The 19,427-nt window shown below is 41.6% G+C and overlaps 1 protein-coding gene across 2 annotated transcripts in view; it reads left to right on the forward strand.

Moving 5' to 3' along the window:
- Nucleotides 1–19,427, forward strand: part of ARHGAP26 (Rho GTPase activating protein 26) — a 488,882-nt gene that overhangs the window by 285,880 nt on the left and 183,575 nt on the right. For both annotated transcript variants that reach the window (XM_066272835.1, XM_066272836.1), the window contains exons 15-17: nt 11,090–11,177; nt 13,579–13,637; nt 15,173–15,278. In XM_066272835.1, coding sequence (XP_066128932.1) covers nt 11,090–11,177; nt 13,579–13,637; nt 15,173–15,278 — 253 coding nt within the window. The remainder of the gene's footprint in view (nt 1–11,089; nt 11,178–13,578; nt 13,638–15,172; nt 15,279–19,427) is intronic.

Below are 19,427 nucleotides of genomic sequence, written 5' to 3' on the forward strand. Positions count from 1 at the left end.
TTTTTAATCAGTCCCTTATTCTCAGATATGCAGACTGATGGCAATTCTTTATCATTCTAGAATGTACTCAGGTAAACATCCCCATAGGCGCAGGATAACAGAGGTTAAGAGCATGCATTTTGGAGTAAGACCAGTTGCAGTTCCTCTGCCTATCTGTTTGACTTGACACAAGTTATTTAAACCTGGGTGGTCTTCTATCCTGTCATCTGTAATAATAGCTGCAGCCTCTATCCCAATGTGAGAATTAAACGAAGATGCATGTAGGTTGCTGAGTTCCAAGCCTTCATATGTTAGTCCATCAATGTTAGCTGCTACTATTTTTAATTTTACATGCGTATTTAATGATTTCCTTTGGTTTATTTTAAGATGTTTACTTGCTGGTTCAAAGTATACACGTTTTCAAGGCTCTTCATTGATATTCCCAAACTGGCTGTTAGCAAAGTCTGAGGCTAGTGTCCTGTACCTCACATCCTTGCCATCTCCGTTACTTGTTTGCATATAAATTATAAGTATGTTTTTAAAATGATCTCATTTGTATTTAACTTTGTGTTTCTGTAAATCCAGGTGAGTTTGGACATTTTTCCTGTGTTTCTTCCTGAGTTACATTTCTCCTTTCTTGAACTGCCTGTTTGTGTTCTCAGTCTGTATTTCCATTGGTGTAGTCATCTTTGGATTGTAAGACCTGTTTAGATATGGAGGCTATGTTACCAGTATTTTTATTCCAGATTATTATTTCTCTTAAACTTTATTTATAGTACTTTGTTTTTTTTTATCTTGTGAATACTTTATATTTTTATTAAGTCCAGTCTTTTATGAAGTCAGTCTTTTTCCTAGATAGAGTGAGTATACCTTAAAACAATGTTTCCAACCACCAGTCCACCAGAAATTTTGTGCCAGTCTGCAAAAGTGTTAACCAATCATCCTGATGTTTTATGAAGATTATAGACCCAATTATTTTAGTCGAGTTTGCTTATGCTCAGGGTGATTTCTTCCACAGAGGTCCCTGAAAGAATACTCCTATTTTCACCAGTTCCCAAATGCAAAAATGTCAAAAACCACTGCCTTAGAAGACCCTCTCTGTTCCAGGATTGCAAAACTTACCCACCCTCCGCCCCCCAAATCCATCTGGAATTTATTTTTTCAAAATGGGAAATAATTCTCTTTTTCCTCAAAGACTTAGTCATTTGACCAATAACCATATGAGAAATTCTTCCCCCTCCTTTACTACTTTTAGATATCACCATATAGTCATTCTTTTGCACATATTGGAATCTGATGTTTTACATGTTTTTCTAGAGAAAAACCTTTTCTTGAATGCAATTCTCAATTAAAAAATACATTATCTTCATTTTTCACCTTTTAAATGTTTTTCTTCCAATTTTTTTGCATTTTAGCAAAAATTATCAAACTCATACCCCATGTTCATGTCATTCATTTAAATTTCTCTTGGATTGCTTTCTCTTTTTTCTGTTTATAATGCAGATTTGATTTTGGAATTTTTAGTGTTGTTACTAATTCTACTTTTTTAGCTCTTTTTATTTCTACCTTTCAGCTGTTATCTTTATTATTTCCATCTGTTTCTTTTTTTATTTGTTGTCTTATTTCACAGCATCCATATTTTTCTGAATTTTATTTAGCATATAAAACAGGTGCTGCCTGACCTGTGGTAGCACAGTGGATAAAGCGTCGACCTGGAAATGCTGAGGTCGCCGGTTCGAAACCCTAGGCTTGCCTGGTCAAGGCACATATGGGAGTTGATGCTTCCAGCTCCTCCCCCCTTCTCTCTCTCTCTCTCGCTCGCTCCCTCTCTCTCCCCTCTCTAAAAATGAATAAATTAAATGAAAAAACAACAACAACAACAAAACAACAACAGGTGCTTTCTGAATTTTTTAGGAGTGTTTTTGTCTCTATTTTTTATGCCAACAAGCATTTCTGTCAGCTTTTTTTTTTGTCTTTTGTTTAATCGAACCTGAACACAGAGAAGTTTATAAATCTTCGTAGTTATGAAATCAGATAGTTGTTGTACATGATTCTATCCAACTTTCTGGCATTCTTAAATCTTGTCCTTTAGTATCGACCTATATACCTGAATCGATTTCTCCTGGTTCTACTATTTGGTCATGGTTCTCGGAGAAGCAGAGTTTGTTCCTGGTTAATCTGAAGGGTCCTAAGGTTCTTCCCTTGTCACTCTCATGTTTCTTTTAGGAATTTCTCCCTCTGAATTCACTTCCCTTAACATAAAGGGGTACCCTTCACTGTCCCCAGTTTAATTTCTCTGCCTGAATTGTAATCTCTGGATGATTCTAGCCACTCCAGAAAGCAGCTTCCCCCAGAGTGTGTGCTGCGGAGGGGTGGGGACTGTGCAGCCTGGAGCCTTTCTCCAGAGTGGCTTGGGCTGTTCTTTAGAGTGGGCGGCTGGCCCTAGCTTATCTCATTGTTCCCCCAAGTGGGTTTTGCTCACGCTTTCGTCCAAGCTTTGCCTGATGGATATTATCTGGTGGTAGTCACAGTGTTGACCGTGAGCTTATGTTCTGTGCTGTTGAAACTTTTATGTCCCCCTTTTTTTTCCTTTTTTGCCACATCTTTATTAGTATTTCACCTTGATGGTGAAGGAATGCAAATTCAGTGTTGCTACTTTTTTTTTTATCTTATTCTGTAAATTTTTTTTACTTTTTTAAAACTAATGTTTAAAGCTAGGTTGGGCCTATAGAGAACACATGAAAAGGATTAAATTGCAGTGCTTTCAGGCATTAAACTGTAGTAGCATACCTCACCCGCTGATCTCTGATCCAGTCATGTACTATCCTTCTTCCAACTCTGGGACCTTGAATGTGTGTATATATTTTCTTCTTCTGTGCCCTTCATTCCCATACCCTTTCACAGAGAAAAAGAAAAGCAAGCGAGGACTTCTTCTCTAAGAAGAAATTCTAAAGTAATAGATAGCCTCCATGACAAATCCTAAGACCTGAGGCTTGCCTAGTAAGAGTGGAAACAGCCCCAGAAGCAGCAGAACCAGGCAGAGTGTGAACTTCAAATTTTACCCACCTGTAAAGGGGAGCAGAGAAGTGATGGCCAGGACTGGGAGACAGTAGGTTATTTGGATGGAGATTGATCCCTCTGGGAGCTAATAAGGTCACTACTAACCACAGTTTGGAGTTCTCAGAAGATAGAGAACTCGGATGGAAACTCACCTTCCTCTGTGCTCCTCCCACTGTCACGACCTTTACTTATTCTGAATCTTCAGTCAGGTTCTCCTCCTAAGACTGGGACTTGAGACAGTGAGAGGTTCTGGATCTCCAAACAGAGTGGCTATAGGATTCTTGAGCACTTGGTATAGGAAGTGATTAAAGTTTTTTAAGATGTGTGGCTATTATAATAAGAAAATAATTTGATAGAGTAAACAAATTTACTTTTAGATTGCTAAGTATTAAATCTAGTCTTGAAAGAATTGCCTGTAAGAGAAATGAAAAAAATTCTTATTTACATAGAGTATAGTATACTTAGATAAACTGCTTCTCCAACGATGTAAGGGGAGATAGAGAATGCAAAAGGCTCACGAAGATTTTAGAAAAAGACAGAAAACAAAATACAGTTGTTTAAATGCGAAAAAGCAAGACCATATGATATTTCCTTACGAATGACATGTAGATAAATGGGACAGACCAGAGAAACCAGAAATAGGACTCACATACGTATGGTTAAATTGATACTTGATAATGGAATCAAAGTACAATGGGGAATGGACAGTCATTTCAATCAAGGGTTCATATACAGTTGGGCATCCATTTGGGAAAAAAATGTTCCTCAATTCTTATCTTAAACTATATACAAAAATTAACTCAAAATGGATCATGTTCTTAGCCAAAGAGCTAAAATTATAAAAATTCTAGAAGAAAACATAGGAGAAAAATCTTTGTGACCTTGGGATAGAAAAGATTTCTTGGATGAAACACAAGAGTGGGAACCATAATAGAAAAATATGAAACACTGAACTTGATCCAAATAAAAAAAACTCTTGCTCTTTAAAAGACATTAAGTAAAAGGAAAAACAAACTACAGATTAGGAGAAAATACTTGCAAAATATGTGTCTGATAAATCATTTGTATCCACAATATATTCTTTTTTTTTTTTTGGTATTTTTCCGAAGCTAGGAACGGGAGAGACAGTCAGACTCCCGCATGCGCCCGACCGGGATCCACCCGGCACGCCCACCAGGGGGCGACACTCTGCCCCTCCGGGGCATCGCTCTGCCGCGACCAGAGCCACTCTAGCGCCTGAGGCAGAGGCCAAGGAGCCATCCCCAGCGCCCGGGCCATCTTTGCTCCAATGGAGCCTCGGCTGTGGGAGGGGAAGAGAGAGACAGAGAGGAAGGAGAGGGGGATGGGTGGAGAAGCAGATGGGCGCTTCTCTTGTGTGCCCTGCCCTGGCCGGGAATCGAACCTGGGTCTTCTGCACGCCAGGCCAACGCTCTACCACTGAGCCAACCGGCCAGGGCCCACAATATATTAAAAATAACTCTTGCAACCCAGTAATAAGAACACAACTTCTCAGTTTTTAAAGTGAACAAAAGATTTGGACAACCAGTTCATCAAAGGAAATAGATAAGTGGCCAAAAAGCACATAAAAAGATGTCCAACTTCATTAGTGATTAAGGAAAAGCAAATTTAAAAAGTGAATTATCTAGCCCTGGCCAGTTGGCTCAGTGGTAGAGCGTCGGCCTGGCGTGCAGAAGTCCCAGGTTCGATTCCCGGCCAGGGCACACAGGAGAAGCGCCCATCTGCTTCTCCACCCATCCCCCTCTCCTTCCTCTCTGTCTCTCTCTTCCCCTCCTGCAGCCAAGGCTCCATTGGAGCAAAGATGGCCTGGGCACTGGGGATGGCTCCGTGGCCTCTGCCTCAGGCGCTAGATTGGCTCTGGTCGTGACAGAGTGACGCCCCGGATGGGCAGAGCATCGTCCCCTGGTGGGCATGCCGGGTGGATCCCAATCGGGCGTGTGCGGGTGTCTGTCTGACTGTCTCCCCTTTTCCAGCTTCAGAAAAGTACAAAAAAAAAAAGTGAATTATCTACTAAAAATATCTAAAATTTCAAAATTAAACACATGACCATATCATGTGTTGATGAAGATGCGAAGCAACTCTGACATTGCTGTTGGGAATACAAATGGCCAACTATTTTGGGAAACAATTTGACAGTCTCTGATAAAGATAAACATACTTACTATAATGACATACTCTTACGTATTTTTACCCAGTTACACTGCTGGCTATTTATCCAAGAGATGAAAATGTAGTCCATACAAAGATTTGCATTCAGATATTTACAGCTGCTTTATTCATTACAGCCAAAAACTGGAAACAACATAAATGTCCATGAACTAGTGTATAAACAAGTTGTGGCATATCCATAAAATTGGATACTATGCAGTAAGGAAAGGATTGAACTACTGATGCATAAAACAACCTGAATGGACTTCAGCTACTGTGTATGTGGCTCTCGCAGGATGGCTCAGGGGATAAAGAGTCGAACGTACATGCCAGAGGCTGCAGGTTTGACCCCTGATCAGGGCATGTATGGGAGGCAACCAGTGAGTACACAACTAGATGGAACAACTAAGAGAAAAAACAAGTTGATACTTCTCTCTTTCTCTCTCCCTCTCCCCCTTTCACTCCTTCCTCCCTCCCTTTCTCTCTCCCTCAAATCAATGGAAAAAGTAAAAATAGAAAAATACTACATATGTGAAAGTGGTTGCTGGGGCTGGAGTTGAAGGCAGAAGATAGACTATGAAAGGGGCACAGGCTGATTTTTTTGGGTGATAGAACTACTATTTTAATTGTGGTGATGGTTACATGATTATTTACATTTATCAAAAATCATAGAGCTGTACACTTAAAAAGGGCAAATACACCTCAGTAAACTTTAAACATAGGAGATGATTCTCAATCTTCTTTCTCGTTAAAAAATGTAAATTAGCCCGGCCTGTGGTGGTGCAGTAGATAAAGTGTTGGCCTGGAACACTGAGATCGCTGGTTGGAAACTCTGGGCTTGCCTGGTCAAGGCACATATGGGAGTTGATACTTCCTGCTCTCTCTTTCTCTCTCCTCTCTAAAATGAATAAATTTTTTTAAAAAGTAAAGTAAAACAATCAGATAACCTGGTTGTTGTTTTTTAGCCTATCTGTTTGGCTAATATCAAAGTGTTTGATTATGTGATATCAAGCATTTGAAGAAGGAGGTCACTCTCATACTTAAATATAATAGTACAACCTCTGAAGGCAGGTGAGCAATGTATTCCAAATTTAAAATATATGTACTTTTTGACCCAGAAATTACATTTCGTGGAATTTTTTCTACAGGTAAGACATGTAAAAATATTGCTGTTTATCACAGCCAAACCAGGAAACCACCTTAATTCCCATGAATGGGACATTTAATTATGGTGCAGTGAAGTACTGAGGTAGATATATTTGTGTGCTAATATGGAACAGTTTTTTAAAATATTGTTCAATGAAAATTTCAGTGCACAGAATGACATGTATAATGTGCTTGTGTTTTTAAAAAGCTGTATGTATTTCTATTTTGCTTGTGCATTAACTGAGCTGATACTAGCAGTTGCCTCTAGCACAGCAAAGGCTTACATTTTAATGTATATCTATTTGTTTTGCTTGTATAGATCCTTTTATTAAATTTTTTTTTAGAGAGAGATGAGGAGCATCAACTTGTAGTTGCTTCACTATAGTTGTTCATTGATTGCTTCTCATACGTGCCTTGATGGGGGTGGGATGGGGCAGGCTCCATCCAATCCAGTGACCCCTTGTTCAAGTCAATGACCTTTGGGCTCACTTTGGGATCATGTTGATGATCCCATGTTCAAGCTGGTGACCTCAGAGTTTTGAACCGGGGACCTCAGCATCTCAGGTTGATGCTCTATCCACTGTGCCACCACTGGTCAGATCTGCTTGCATATATTATTATTATTATTATTATTATTATTATTATTATTATTATTTGTAGTTTTCTGAAGTGAGAAACAGGCAGGCAGAGAGACAGACTCTTGCATGCACCCAACTAGTATCCACCCAGCATGCCCACCAGGGGGCGATGCTCTACCCATCTCAGGCGTTGCTTTGTTGCAACCAGAGCCATTCTAGCACCTGAGGCAGAGACCATGAAGCCATCCTCGGTGCCTGGGTCAACTTTTGCTCCAGTGGAGCCTTGGCTGCAGGAGGGGAAGAGAGAGATAGAGAGAAAGGAGAGGGAGAAGGGTAGAGAAGCAGATGGGCACTTCTCCTGTGTGCCCTGGCTGGAAATCGAACCTGGGACTTCCACACGCCGGGCCAATGCTCTACCACTGAGTCAGCCGGCCAGGGCCTCATATATTCTTTTATCACATGCATGTATTGCCTTCCCAGTTACAGAAAAAGAAATTAATTTACACATATTATGACGTGTTATTAGGAAATGTAGGAGTACAAGGTGACTTTCCTAATCAATTCCTCCAGAAAGTCCCTAGTGTTTTTGTCAGCAACACAACAGTGGACTAGATGGATCTTGGGATGGATTCAGTGTGACATTTCTAAGACCACTTCATAAACACTGCTTTTTAACACTGCTCTTTATAAACACTGCTTCCAGTCTGTGTCTCCTGTTTTTCCAAATTCATGTGGGAGTAAATTGAGGTGCAAATATGCTCATTTTGCTTTACTGATAGAATGCCTTTTTGTTTGATGGACAGCTCCTCTAGCTTAGGTCAGTTTTACCAAGTACTTCAATGATCAAATGACATGGTGGGAAGTGAAGTTCTGAGTTCTAAAGAAAATTTTACATCATCTCTACATCTTGTTCAGATGAGGAGGCTTCTGTGAGTGAGTGGAACATAGGTAGGGAGGTGTGGAAATCGGCAGTGCTTTCAGAAAACGAGGTAGCTTGGGAGGCTGTCTTCAATTTAGTTTGGATATTAAATGAATTAAAATGGACGTGCTCAAGTTATGAGCCTTGCCTCATCAGGGCTATAAAAAGCCCTTTAGCTGGTCTGTAATTTGACTCGCCTCTCTGTAATGTTACACAATATTCCTATGGTTACAGAGCCCGAATAAGTGGAAGCTAATCATTAGTTTGCTGAATGTGGTTCGTGGAACAGTCCATAGCTCCCAGACCTGCCAACTGCTGCTTGTTCAGTGTCATGTTCAGTCTCCTTGGGTAGAAGTTAGTTTGTTCCTCAGAAAAATGTACAGTAACATTTGTCTCGCGTCCAGGAACCATGCAGCACGGCAGCTCTCTCTGTGTCTTGGTCATGGGGAGCGAAAAAGGTCACCCCAAGCGCAGTGTTTTGGCACATACACTGACGCAGGAAGAAACCATTAAGGGAATGTGGGCTGACAACACAAGGGAAAGAACGAAAGCTGCAGGGATTTTGGATTCTTGGAGAAGTCACGCTTTGTTCACTTTTCAGATATTTGCTGTGATAGAACTCGAGGGAGTTCACCATCGTGTGGGGCCTAGAATTATAATCATGCTCTTTGGACTCCTTATTTGTTTCATGTGACAGGACAGACGTCATTACTGCCCAGAGGTACCTGCAGACACATAGATGTGCTGCCTTTAGGAGCCAAACATTTTATGAGCTGGGGTTCTTTCTTCTCTTGTGTTCCAATATGTGTCAGTAGGTACCAGCTGGATTTGTGCCTTCACCTGGGGATTAGAGACTAAGCCACTCATGACTGTCTGGCCTGCTCCTACTAGGATAAAAGTGGGTTCCTTCCTAGTGCCCACCTGTGACTCATTCCTCTTTCCAGATAGAAGGCTGTTGGCCCTGTCTTCTTAGAGATGGTCCAAAAAGGCACAGTCAAGTGCTCTGTTTGCCTGCTCTATCATTTAGATCTCTTTTGAGTATAAAAAAACAGAAAACCTGACTTTAACTGGCTTAAGAAAAAAGGGTATTTATTGGCTCACATGATTAAAAAGTCATGCGAGTCTGACCAGCTGGTAGTGCAATAGAGTGTTGGCCTGGGACTCTGAGGACCCAGGTTCAAAACCCCGTGGCTGCCAGCTTGAGCATGGACTCATCTGGCTTGAATGCGTGCTTACCAGTTTGAGCCTGTGGGGTCACCAGCTTGAGTGTAGGATCATAGACATGACCCCATGGTTGCTGGGCTTGAGCTCAAAGGTCGCTGGCCTGAAGCCAAGGTTGCTGGCTTCAGCAAGGGATCACTGGCCCGGCTGAAGCCCCCCAGTCAAGGCACATATGAGAAAGCAATCAATGAATAACTAAAGTGCTGCAACTATGAGTTGATGCTTCTCATCTCTCCCTTCCTGTCTGTCCCTTTCTGTCCCTCTCTGTTCTAGTCTCTCTCTCACCAAAAAAAAAACAAACAACCCAAAAAACAAAAAAACAAAACAAAACAACATGTGAGATACAAGGCATCAGACCACATTATCAGACCCACTTTTTCTGCTTCTCTCATCTCTGGCTTTATCTTTCATACTCATTCTCAGGCTCTGTATGTTGGCATTTAGAGCATTTTCAGAACCTTCCAGGTGCAGGCCCCAGATATCCTTTCCTCTATCTCCCAGAAAAGCATCAAGTTCACTCTGTCGACTGACTTAGGTCTTGGGCCATCCCTGAACCAGTCCTGGGGTCCAGAGACATGCTGCACTTTGATTGGTCTATCCTGAATCTCCTTCCCTGCCTGGAAGGGTGGAGCCTCACCTGAGCACTTGGAGTAGTTGTGAGAAAAGGGTAGCAGCCCAGCTGAAATGAGGTGCTGCGCAGAAAGAAAAGGGAATGGGAGCTGGGAGGCAAATCGCTGGTCTTCAGAATGAGGAAGCTGGAGTCTCCCTCTAATGCAGGGGTCCCCAAACTTTTTACACAGGGGGCCAGTTCACTGTCCCTCAGACCGTTGGAGGGCCAGACTATAAAAAAAACTATGAACAAATCCCTATGCACACTGCACATATCTTATTTTAAAGTAAAAAAACAAAATGAGAACAAATACAGTATTTAAAATAAAGAACAAGTAAATTTCAATCAACAAACTGACCAGTATTTCAATGGGAACTATGCTCCTCTCACCGACCACCAATGAAAGAGGTGCCCCTTCCGGAAGTGTGGTGGGGGCCGGATAAATGGCCTCAGGGGGCCGCATGCGGCCCGAGGGCCGTAGTTTGGGGACCCCTGCTCTAATGCATTGAAAGTCTCCATTTCTGACTGCCTCGCCAGCGGGAATGTGGAGGTCTGCTGGTTTGTGAAGCAGATCATTATCCCCAAACTCTGCCTCTTTTTCTCACCTGTATGCAGCTCAGGAAGACTAGAAGAATTATCTATTTTAAAATAAGATACACATTTGTTTAAAAATCGACAGAAGAAGAGACAAAAGACATGATTAGGAGCTGATATAATTATGGTGGCCTTAATTGCATTTCTGGGCTTAAGGCAATTAAATATATATGTATGTATGTATGTATGTATGTATGTATGTAATAGAATCAAGTCAGATTTTAGAAAATATAAAAACCATTCTGACCCAACCACTATTTTAATTTCAGAGTATTTCCTTTCAGTTTTTGTTCATATGAATTTCTTATAAACTTTTAAATCTTGATTTTTTTTATTACCTGATAATCCAGGCATTTTTCCATATTGCTTGATATCCATCATTATCACGCAAAAGCAACATAATCCTTTAAAAATGTTTTTCTGCTGTTATAAAGAATAGTGTGAGTTAAACATTTTGGGGGTATGTAACTTTTTTCCTGCCTTATCTTATTTCCTAAGGACAGATCGTGTGACGTTCAAAGGGTATAAACATTTTTATGACTCTTAATACCAATTGCCAAATTGCTTTTCAAAACTGCTGCATTTATTTCTACCTCCTCTAGCAGATTATGAGAGGATCAGTTTCACTGCATTCTTGCCAGCAATAGACAGTTGGATTCGAAAACATTTTTCTAATTTAATAAATTAAAGAATAGGTGTCATTTTATTTTAATTTGGATTTCTTTGGTTAGTGGGGAGGCTGACTGCTTTGATGTACGCTTGTTTTTTAGCTGTATTTTCTGCTCTGCTTCACACACTGTCTTTTCTTCGTTTTAGACCCCAAAACGGCTTCTGAAACAGAAACAGATATCTGCGCAGAATGGGAGATCAAAACCATCACTAGTGCTTTGAAGACCTACCTAAGGTAGGGACTTTCCATTTGCAGGGCAGCGTGCCAGCTTGTTATCAGGCAATCAGGAAGAAAGCAGCTTTATTTTCAGCCTCCAGAGAGCTGTTGGGTGGGTGTTTGAGATGTGGAAACAGCTTATGTGAGGGTGCAGTGAGCTCAGCTGGTCAATCCGATTGTAAATCACCCGCAGTTGATGGGTTGCCATTGTGCAGTGGTACCATGAATGATTTAGGAAGCTTTGTTTTTTATGAGAGGCGGCTCTGACAATTAGCCTTTAATAGAACTTAAAATATGGAATTTCCTGAAATCCCTGAATGCTCTATTAAGAAAACAAGGAATCACATCCCCATTCTGTTGTGAATGCATGATTACATTCCCTATGTAGTTTGATAGATTTATGCATTGCAGATTGAATATATTGCTGGCATTGAACCTTAAAACTCAGAACTTGATGAAACTCCTTTTTTGGATCCTTCTGCTTAGATCAGAAAATTTCACTTTGCTTAGGGTAGCCGTAGGGAAGCTTTTTGGCTGAGAGAGCCATGAACGCCACATATTTTAAAATGTGATTCCATGAGAGCCATACAACGACCCATGTACATTACGCATTATCCAATAAAAATTTGGTGTTGTCCCGGAGGACAGCTGTGATTGGCTCCAGCCACCCGCAACCATGAACATGAGCGGTAGGAAATGAATGGATTGTAATACAGGAGAATGTTTTATATTTTTAACGTTATTATTTTTTTATTATTATTATTATTTTTTTTTCTGAAGCTGGAAATGGGGAGAGACAGTCAGACAGACTCACGCATGCGCCCGACCGGGATCCACCCGGCACGCCCACCAGGGGCGATGCTCTGCCCACCAGGGGCAATGCTTTGCCCCTCCGGGGCGTCGCTCTGCTGCAACCAGAGCCACTCTAGTGCCTGGGGCAGAGGCCAAGGAGCCATCCCCAGCGCCCGGGCCATCTTTGCTCCAATGGAGCCTTGGCTGCGGGAGGGGAAGAGAGAGACAGAGAGGAAGGAGGGGATGGGGGGGGGAGAAGCAAATGGGTGCTTCTCCTATGTGCCCTGGCTGGGAATCGAACCCGGGTCCCCCGCACGCCAGGCCGACGCTCTACCGCTAAGCCAACCGGCCAGGGCCATATTTTTTTATTAAATATTTGTCTACGAGCTGATGCAGCCATCAAAAGAGCCAGCCACATCTGGCCCATGAGCCATAGGTTCCCGACCCCTGGCTTAGGGGAAGAGACTGTTTTCCTGTAATAGTGTATGTGGTGTGGCTGCTATCTGCCTACACCTCCCTCTGTTGTTACGGGAGCGGGTGATTGACTAGCTTCCCATATCTCAATTTCAGGCAGAAATAGAAATTTATGCTGGACTTGAAGGGCAGGCATATTTATAGCCGTTCACTGTTGTTCTTACATGGGAAGGTGAGGGTCTAGCCTTAAGGAGGACAACAGTCATCATAGGATTGAGTAGCATTTGGACAGGTTTTGTGAAGATTCCTTTGGCTCAAAAGCAAAGGAGCAAAGCCACAGAAAATAAATTGGTAATGCTGGTTGTTTTTGGCTGTTGGGGAATTTATGGAAGGATCTTGAAGTCAGAGTAAGATGTAATGCAAGTGAAGAGCAACAGGTAAATTAGGAGATTCAATGAGAATAAAATAAAATCTGAGCCTGTTGAGAAACTTATTATTTGGACTAGTAGAAAAACCATAAGTTTACAATTTAGCCTTTTCATTCAATTTCATACCCTTAATACTGCCATTGTAGTTTACACAAATCATATTGTAGAGGTTTGCATTTAGCACTTTTTGCACATTGATAGTGATTTGCTAATAAACAGTAAGTATATATAAAACATTTTCAAATATTGTAATAGCAAGTAAAATTAGATTGTTTCATGCCTAATGTTAGGGGTTCTAAAGCTTCGGCATTCTAGGGAAGAATTCGACAGTAAATTTGCCTCAGAAACACCTACTGAAAGTCTCTCATAGTATTCGCAGATGAACTGATGGTAATGATTAGGTGCTGGGAAAATGAGAGTTTAAGTACAGGTATGTGCAAATGTTTAGCTAGTTGCCTGCTTCTCACACATATTTTAAAATGCTCTTGTTGATGGGTGAGTCACTGACTGAAAAGGAAATCTCTTGGTTTGTGCTAGACTTAGCATCAGTACTTTGTTAGTCGTGAATACAAAACAACTGTATACCTTCTCTTAAAAAGGAGAGAGAATGAAAATTTCAGGTAAAATCTGAAGACCTTTCAAAGGGGAAGCCAAGTTGGCCTAAGTTGAGTTGCTGTTGTTTGCCTGTGGTCTTTGTCTTACAGTGTGACACTTCTCCAGGCTGCTATGTAGACAGAATATGATTGTTTTTATTAAGCTAACTAGTGTATAACCTTTTATTCCAGAATGCTTCCAGGACCACTCATGATGTACCAGTTTCAAAGAAGTTTCATCAAAGCAGCGAGTAAGTTTTCTTTTGGTCACAGTTTTAAGGGGAAGAGAATAGATTTTTCTATTTCAAAGAACAGTCAGTATCCCAAAAGAAATATTATCTAACCCTTCTTATTCTGCATGTAAACTACCCACTACATACTCGTGACTTCACCACAGAATAAAAATGAAACCAAATTGGGACTGCTGAGGGCCTTGCTAGGACGCTGAATTTACAGTAGAGGAGAGAAACTTCCCAAGTGTGTTCTTGGGGGTGGGGAGAGGAGAGAAGAACAAGTTTGCCTATCTAATTTTGATTATTGGAGTTCAAACTCCTCGGGTTTTCCCCAGCCCTTAGAGTAGCACATTGTAGAATGAGTCAAGCTTTGCACATTACCTAAACTGAGCAATGGAAGTGTTTCCCTGAATGCTGCACCACTTACGTAACTTCCCAGTCTGCTTTCTGTCATGGCTTCCATTTCCAGCTTCTGATCATTCTTCAGCTGTATCATCCAGATCCCTAGCGTCATATTACTGGTATTAAAATACATAGGGATTAGGTGCAAACCACCCTAAGTGTACTGGGATCTGTCTACGTGGGGCAAGCCTCCTGCAGGGCAGTGAGATACTCTCTCAGATGTAAGTCTGGCAGGAAACCCCGCTGTGCTGTAATGCCAATAGCCTCTGCCTCTGCCTGCTTCCTTTAAGCCCTCAGAGTTTGTCTACCCTGGCAGCTACTACTGACCTAATATAGCAGCAACTAATGCTCTGATGGCCTTATCTACTTATAGTTTCCCCCTTCAAAGAGGGAGGAGAAAGGCATGGGAGAAAGCTAGACGTGAGGATAGAGTTTATGTGATTTCTTTCTCAGGGAAATTCCAAGCCCATAGCAACCATTCTCTAATTAAACCTCACGTCAGTCCTATAAATAGGTGTGGAGTTCCATCCTTCTAACTTCCCAGGGAAATGGAGCCACTCACCCAAGTTCAACCAAAAGAACATGACAGGCCATGGTTTAGATTACACGTTGGCAGAAAGAGTCACATAATCTATGTGCCATTTCTTTCTTCTCGTCCAGACTGGCTGTCACACATGGTTTGAAAATAACTGGACATTTCCTTTGATTTCTTTGATGTTGTCTTGAGGTGTTATTTTGATATTTGAGACCCTTGCAATGTTGTTCACGTACAATTTGTTTATCACTTGCTGAGTGCATAAAGTTCCTTCTTTCCTTGAAATGAAGCCATCACTCTAGGGAGTCAGTTGCTCCCAAGTTTGTTTTTGTTCTGCGTATGCAGTTGACTGGCTCCATTTCATCATGTCATGGTTTTGGCTAGATTTTTTTTTTTGACAGCGATTAAAAAAAAAAAATGAACTCTGTTACAGAAAGCATCATTTAAAGCACTTGTAGATCTAGTCATTCTAGTCACAAGTACACAGAACAGGATCTTAACCCTTGGAGAAATCCTTAGTCTGTCAGTGCCCGGCCCTTGTTTTCCTTTGATTTTGTTTTGTAAACTGATTTAGCTGTGACACTGATCAAATGCTACCTCCCTTCTACTTTGGCAGAGCTGGAGAATCAGGAGTCTCGGGTGTCTGAAATCCACAGCCTTGTTCATCGGCTCCCGGAGAAAAACAGACAGATGTTACAGCTGCTCATGAACCACTTGGCAAAGTAGGTTTAAGACTGCTGGCCCTTTTCTCACCCCTAGAAGGTTCTTATCATAGCACTAAAGCTGGTCTCAGTTCTGCTCATGTTTGCCTCTCCCTCTATTGCATCAGGTATGCTAGAGGCTTAGGAAAGATATGTGTGAAATGTTAACTGCCGTGGACAACAGCAGCAAATGCCAGATGGTCTTTGCAGTGTGGGCTGGGGCAGTGCCCAATGCAACCAGGACGCCAGGCAGAGTTTTCAGGGGGTTTTTGTTCTTGCGATGACCAAGGGCAAACAGGAGTATGTCATCCATGATACCAAGCAGAATTTTTAGGGGTTATATGTTCTTGTGATGATCAAGGGAAAACATGAATATGTTGTGGGTTTATAGACCTTGGATTTGAAGTAAAAAGGCCTGGATTCTAAAGTTGACTCTGTTCTTAATGAGTCACTTAATGAACTCCGGACTAACCACTAACCTCTCAATTCCTAATTTCTTTATCTGTCAAATATGGCTAGCAGGCTCTCTGTTATCTATAATGTCATTGACTTTTAAAGTTACATGTATTAAAATCTTTGAAGAAGTATAGAGAATAAAGGAATTATTTTTGGCCAATGTCCATTTGCCCCCTGAGATAATCAAAGCATTCAGTGGGGGCCTGATTTTCCTGCTAGAAATATTTGTATCCTTGGAATGGTTTGGAATTTGTGTGTTTACTGTTGCTTCACCCTTTTCTGAATGGCCACACTGCCTTCCCTTATTGTGTCAGTTACTGCATGTGTGTTTGGTCTAACGTTCTATTGACTTTGATGAATGTTCTAGATTGGAGAATGGGTCATAAGAGAAGACAGAGTCTAACAGTTAACCTAAATTGCTAAGCCCTACATTCTACTGAACAGCTGTGTTGTAAATTTGGCCCATTCTCAGACTTGTTCATCCCATTAAGTCATTTCTTTGGGATAAGTTGATATTTTGCTGAGGGAGATTGTGTTGGTTTGTTTTCATATTTATACTAAGTACTTGATATTACCTTTTGGAGAGAGAGTATATGTGTAGCCATAGAGATTTCCACAAGTCAAAGTATGAAGAAACAAGATTGATTTGCATGTTAGTGAGAAGCAATTAGGCAGTCAAGGATCAACTGTTTTTCTTGCTATGCCATATCAGAACTCATTGCAGTATTGTGATTTATAAGAAATATATATTTGTGAGGTCGCCGGTTCAAAATCCTGGATTTGCTTGGTCAAGGCACATACGGGAGTTGATGCTTCCTGCTCCTCCCCCTGTTCTATCTCTTTCCTCTCTCTAAAAATGAATAAATAAAATCAAATAAATGAATAAGAAATATATATATTTGGCCATTAAGATGACCAAAATTTATATCTCATATGTATATATTTGGTCTCTCCACGATTCCTGGCTCACAGCTTCCTGAAGCCTTGGAATTTCTTAAGTGTTGACAGTGAAAAAGATGTCTTTTATTATGTTAATTAGGTGACTGTTGGAAAGCATCTAAGGATAGAGGCAGGTTGCCAGTGGAACCAACCATGTGATGAAAGGGTTGGAACTTTCAGTCTTGCCCCCCCACCCCACACACTACCTATGGGGAGGGGAGAGAGGCTGGAGTTTGAATCAGTTGCCGGTGGCCAACATTCTGACTGTGTAAAGAAGACTGTAAAATTTCAAGAGTATGGGGTTGAGGTTGAGCGTCGGGTTTGTGAGTGCATGGAGGTGCTGGGCGAATGTCGGTCCTGGAGAGGCCGTGGGATCTCTGCCCTCCTTCGCACTTACTCTGCCCTGTGCCTCTCTTCCATCTGATTGTTCTTGAGTTTAGCTTTTTAAAATAAACCACTGATTTAATAAGTGCATGTTTCTCTGAGTTCTATGAGCCTTTCTAGCAAATTAATAGAACCTAAGAAGGGAGTTGTGGGAACTTCTGATATATAGCCAGTGGATCAAAAGTAGTGGTGACATCCTGGATTTGGGATTGGCATTCTGAGTTGAAGGGGGTCATTGGAACCTCCAGTCAGCGGCCAGTTGTTCAAATACACAGGTAACCTGGGCTTGTGTCTGGCCTCTGGGGCGGGGGGAGAGTGTGTGTGTGTGTGTGTGTACTGGCTTTGGGGGCGGTCTTGTAGTACTAAACCTGTGGAATCTGATGCTGTCTACAGGTAAATAGGGTCAGAATTGAGTTGAATTCTCAGATACCCTCAGATACCTTGCTAGTGTCCTGAGAATTGTTTGTTGGGTCTGGGAACCGAGTTTATCCATATTCAGAAACAGGGCAAAGCAGAGAACATGCAAGTTTGTAAGGAGAATGCCCGCAAAATGTCAAAAAATCCTGATGAAGTGTGTTTAACATAATGGGAACTGGGCTTTAAAAAGTAACTCCAGATGCTTGGAGATGATGGTTTGCTGCCTGTTCCATACAAACCAGTCAGGCATTTGTTAAACAGAAAAGCTGGTGTAGACCTTAGTTGCAAAGCTTTGTGGACATAAAGAGCCTTCTGCAGAACAGAGAAAGTTCCAGGTACATACTCCAGCCAAGCATGCGTGGGGATGCTCTTGACTGCTTTCTGTTCACTGGGTCTTAGGAAGATCTCCAAGCCCGCTGGGAGCAGCTGCAGGAGAGGCTTTAGGAACCAGTTGAGAGTAGTTGGGCTTTTTAAGCTGTGCAGTTGTGATGAGATTTTAATTGCATCGAGAGGGACCAAGAGTAAATAAATGGTGATCCAGCCAAGCCAGTACTGAATTCTCCCATTTTTAAAATACCCCGAGGATTGTTTGGAATCTTTAAGGGGAGGCACCTAATATCTGTTTCGAACAGTTAGCTTGTTCATCTCCCAGTGGTTGGCTCACTTCCTCCTCCTTGTTTCATTCTCTGCTCTCCCAACCCCATTAAATTCAGTCCATCTTTGTCCCTAACTTCGAGTCATACAACTGGAATATGCAGGTTACAAGTGTGACGTTGATTTTTGCCTTCTAAGAGATTTAAACCAATTTTTTTGCTAGAGTTTTTATTTTACAGCATTTCTGGAGCATTATACTCTGTCTTAGCATAGATGTTCTTTGAGGTTCTATGCGGTTTTATGGCATTTTTTTGCTTCACTTAAGCAGTAAGAAATCTACGTATAGACAAGCTCTCATGCCCGTAATGTGAGCCTGTCAGAGCTGATGATGGAACACAGACTCAAGTTCTCTGCATGCTGTGTTCTTGGTCTCTGGAGCCTCTAGATTTAAAATGTCTTGGAGAAGACGGGTGTAAATGAGCCCTGCTGAATCCAGGAAAGAGTATTTATTTAGATCTTAAAAAATTCTTTGGCAGCCAGAGGAGTTCTAAGATTCCACTTAAACTCTATATGCTCATTTCCAGCACTGTCCTATTTTAAAATAAAGCAGTAAGGGAAAGTTAACTTGGGACAAGGGGTTGGTCTATTTCATTCCAGTTTTCTCAGGTTCAGACTTACCCTAGGATATGCCTGAGCTATTGTTCCTCTGGTCCACTTACTTAATGGTCAGCTTCCTTCCTCAGTTTTGGTTTCAGGGCTGGTCTGGAAAACCCGGTGTTTACTTCTCTCATTACCTACTGTGTTTGCTCCATGCATCACAGGGACTGGTTCAAAGGGGAAGACATTTTGTATTGTGTCTTTTTTCAAGCGCCTTTCTGAAACACTTTACAAAATTGGTTTCCTTTAGCTGTGGAGGAGGAGGATTAAGACATTTTAGATTTAATCCCAAGAAGAAATGCATTCAGAAGGGAAAAAAAAGTCTTAAAGGGGAAGGGATTAAAATCCTCAAACCTCCAAGCAAATATGATTACCAGGGTACATCCAAGTCACAGAGCTCTTGGGTTTGTTTCAGACCTCAGGGGGAACATGAAAATTATAGGCAACTGTGCACATAGCTGTTCCAGCTCAAATCTGCTCTGATAATTAGATGGTGGGTTTTTTTTGGATCCTGGAATCTGGTATTCAGTCTGGAGTCCTGTGCCTCAAAGCACAGTTGGACTGGCCTGGGGTGCTTGTTTACATTGACATTGCTGGACCCCACCCCGGCCTACTAGATTGAACTGTGCCTGGGAATCTGCATTGCTGGTTTATTTCCCAGGTCAATAGGATGCAAACAGTCTTTTGAGAACCACTGGCCTAGAGAATGGGACATAGGTAGGG

This window comes from Saccopteryx bilineata, chromosome 4 (assembly GCF_036850765.1).
Source record: "Saccopteryx bilineata isolate mSacBil1 chromosome 4, mSacBil1_pri_phased_curated, whole genome shotgun sequence".
Lineage (NCBI taxonomy): Eukaryota > Metazoa > Chordata > Mammalia > Chiroptera > Emballonuridae > Saccopteryx > Saccopteryx bilineata.